The 2,886-nt window shown below is 48.6% G+C and overlaps 1 protein-coding gene across 1 annotated transcript; it reads right to left on the bottom strand.

The window, feature by feature from the left end:
- Nucleotides 1-282: 282 nt before the first annotated feature.
- LOC140179361 (uncharacterized) lies at nt 283-1,671 on the bottom strand. Its single transcript, XM_072218218.1, has 2 exons — nt 899-1,671; nt 283-772 (listed from the first exon to the last, which is right to left on the bottom strand). The coding sequence occupies exons 1-2, from the start codon at nt 1,669-1,671 to the stop codon at nt 283-285; spliced, it is 1,263 nt and encodes a 420-aa protein (XP_072074319.1).
- Nucleotides 1,672-2,886: the final 1,215 nt, after the last annotated feature.

Raw genomic sequence — 2,886 nt, 5'->3', positions numbered from 1 at the left:
CCTTCTTGATGAAATTAGCAGGGCGTAGGCTAGCTTTTCCAATTTGGTGTACCTCGTCTCTGCTCCTTGAAGTATTTTGCTGATGAAGTATATTGGGTGCTGGGTCTTGTCCTCCTCCCTGACTAGGACTGCCCATTGCTTGCATGGTCACAGCTAAGTATAAGTACATGGGCTCACCTTCTTTGAGCTTGCTGAGTACAGGAGGTTCCGAGAGTATCCTCATAAAATGGTTAAATGCTTCTTCACACTCCTGGGTCCATTCAAAGGTGATTCCTTTCTTCATTAGGTTGAAGAATGGGATGGCCTTCTCAGCCGAAGCTCCGAGGAACCGGGATAGAGCCGTGAGCTTCCAGTTAGCCGTTGTACATCTTTGATGCACCCAAGGCTTGTCATTTTGAGAACGGCTTCACATTTGTCCGGGTTGGCTTCTACCCCTTTTTGTGTTATCATGAACCCTAGAAATTTTTCTGCTTCCATAGCGAATGCGCATTTAAGTGGGTTGAGTCGCATTTTGAATTTTCTTAATGCCTCGAAGACGGTCTGGAGGTCGTCTATCAACTTTCTTGGCTTTGCTGTTTTTACCAGGATATCATCGACATATACTTCTACCGTCTTGCCGATGAGGTCATGGAAGACTCTGCTCATCAATCTTTGGTAGGTGGCCCCTGCATTCTTTAGTCCAAAGGGCATTACCTTATAGCAATAGGTGCCTCCTGGTGTTATGAAGGCTGTCTTGTCCTCATCAGGTCGATGCATCGGGATTTGGTTGTAGCTGGAATAGGCATCCATGAAACTGAGGAAACGATATCCCGCTACTGAGTCCACCAGGGTGTCAATGTTGGGGAGGGAAAAGGAGTCTTTTGGGCATGCTTTGTTTAGGTCAGAGTAGTCTACGCACATCCTCCATTTCCCACTGGCCTTCTTGACTAGGACAACATTGGATAGCCATGTTGAATATTCGAGCTCCTTGATGAACCCTGCTTCTAGTAGCCTCGCTGTTTGCTTGGCGACTTTTTCAGCTCTTTCTTGTGACATCTTTCTTTGCCGCTGGGCTACCGATTTGGCCTCTGGCTTTATGGCTAGCCGGTGAGACATGACCTCGGGGTCTAACCCCGGCATGTCCGATGGGGTCCATGCAAAGAGGACGCTGTTCGCCCTGACGATTTCTATGAGGGGGCCCTTGAGTTCATGGGGTAGGTTCCTATTAATGAAGGTGAATTGGTCTGCCGACTTACCTATTTGGAATTTTTCCATGTCCCCTTCTGGTTCAGGTCTTGGTTTATCCTCCATCCTCACGTCCAGATCTGCTAGGAACACACTAGCTGCTTTTCTAGACTCTTTTCTTAAGGAGAGACTGGCGCTGTCGCAGGCGACTGCCGTTTCTAGGTCCCCCCTTATGGAACCAACCGTTCCCTTGTCCGTTATGAACTTCATTGTTAGGAACTTGGTGCATATTACAGCTGAGAATTCATTGATAGTTTTCCTCCCTAGGATGAGTTTATAGGCAGTGGAGTCTCTAAGGACTACAAAATCTGCCATAACCAATTTCCTGGCGTCGCCAGTTCCTAGGCTGATTGGGAGAGAGATCGTCCCGTCGGGCTTGATGTAGTTATCACCAAGTCCCATGACTCCGTGTTGGTGATTTTTGAGGTCGGATTCCTTGAGTCCCATGGCGTCGAACACGTTTCTGAATAGGATATTTGAGTCGGCTCCCGTGTCGACTAGGATGCGCTTAACTAATCCTGTCCCGACCATTGCTGTGACTACCATGGAAGGGTTTTCGGGGAGGTCTTTGAACCATTTGTCCTCTGGGCCAAACGATATCGTGGGGAGCCTTTTGCTGGTGGTGGGGCATCCGTCGAGATGGAGAGCACCCGGGTGTCCTTTCTTGCTGCCGACTTAGATTTGGGGGGACTATCTCGTCCGACTACAATATTAACCACAAAGGTCGGGGGGTTATTGGCATCCCTTGGGGGTTCTTGTCTTGGCTTGACAGTTCAGTTTTGGTCTTCCTTGAAATGTTCTCTTTCTCATCTCCTTGGCTCCCTGATGAGCCGGGAGAATTCGCTCAGTTTCCCCTCTCTGATGGCCTATTCCAAGGCATCTTTGAGGTCGAAGCAGTCTTGTGTTTTGTGACCAAATCCCTTATGGTAATCGCAGTAAAGGTTTTTGTTGCCTCCCGTTCTCTCCTTCAGGGGTCTAGGTCTGGACATGATTCCTTTGTCTGTAATTTGCTGATATACTTCCACTATGGGCGCCGTAAGTGGCGTGTAGTTCGTGAATCTCCCTACCCGTGGTTGCTTGGGCAGTTTATTTGGGGTGCCATCCCTGGGAGCTTCTTTGTACCTCTCGACCTGATGTGTCTGTCATATTGGCGAGTTGGGAGTCTGCCGTTTGTTGGCTGCCACAACCTGGCTAACCTCTTCGTCATTAATGTATTCTTTGGCTATGCTTTGGATTTCCTGCATGGTCCATACAGGCTTTGTTGTGAGGTGTTTCCTAAAGTCTTCATTCAGCAGGCCGTTTGCTAGGCATAGGCTAGCAACAGAGTCCGTGAGGTCATCGATTTCCAGGAATTCGTCGTTAAATCTGTCCAGGAACTTCCTGGTCGGCTCCCCGGGTTTTTGGGTAACTCCTAATAGGTTGATTGGGTGCTTTGCTTTGGCTATGCGTGTCGTGAAATGAGCTAGGAACTTCTGGGTTATGTCTGCGAAATTTGTGATGGACCCTTGTGGGAGGGTGTTGAACCATCGGATTGCCGGGTGGGGCACGAAATTGTGATCATCAACAATGGCGACAAAGGACTTGGAGCTCTCAAACGTGAATCACACTTTGTCACAATTCCGCACAACTAACCAGCAAGTGCACTGGGTCGTCCAAGTAATA

The sequence above is a fragment of the Arachis hypogaea genome, chromosome 15, assembly GCF_003086295.3.
Source record: "Arachis hypogaea cultivar Tifrunner chromosome 15, arahy.Tifrunner.gnm2.J5K5, whole genome shotgun sequence".
NCBI classification, from domain to species: domain Eukaryota; kingdom Viridiplantae; phylum Streptophyta; class Magnoliopsida; order Fabales; family Fabaceae; genus Arachis; species Arachis hypogaea.
The sequence above is the reverse complement of the archived record's forward strand: the minus strand, read 5'-3'. Positions and strand labels throughout refer to the sequence as shown.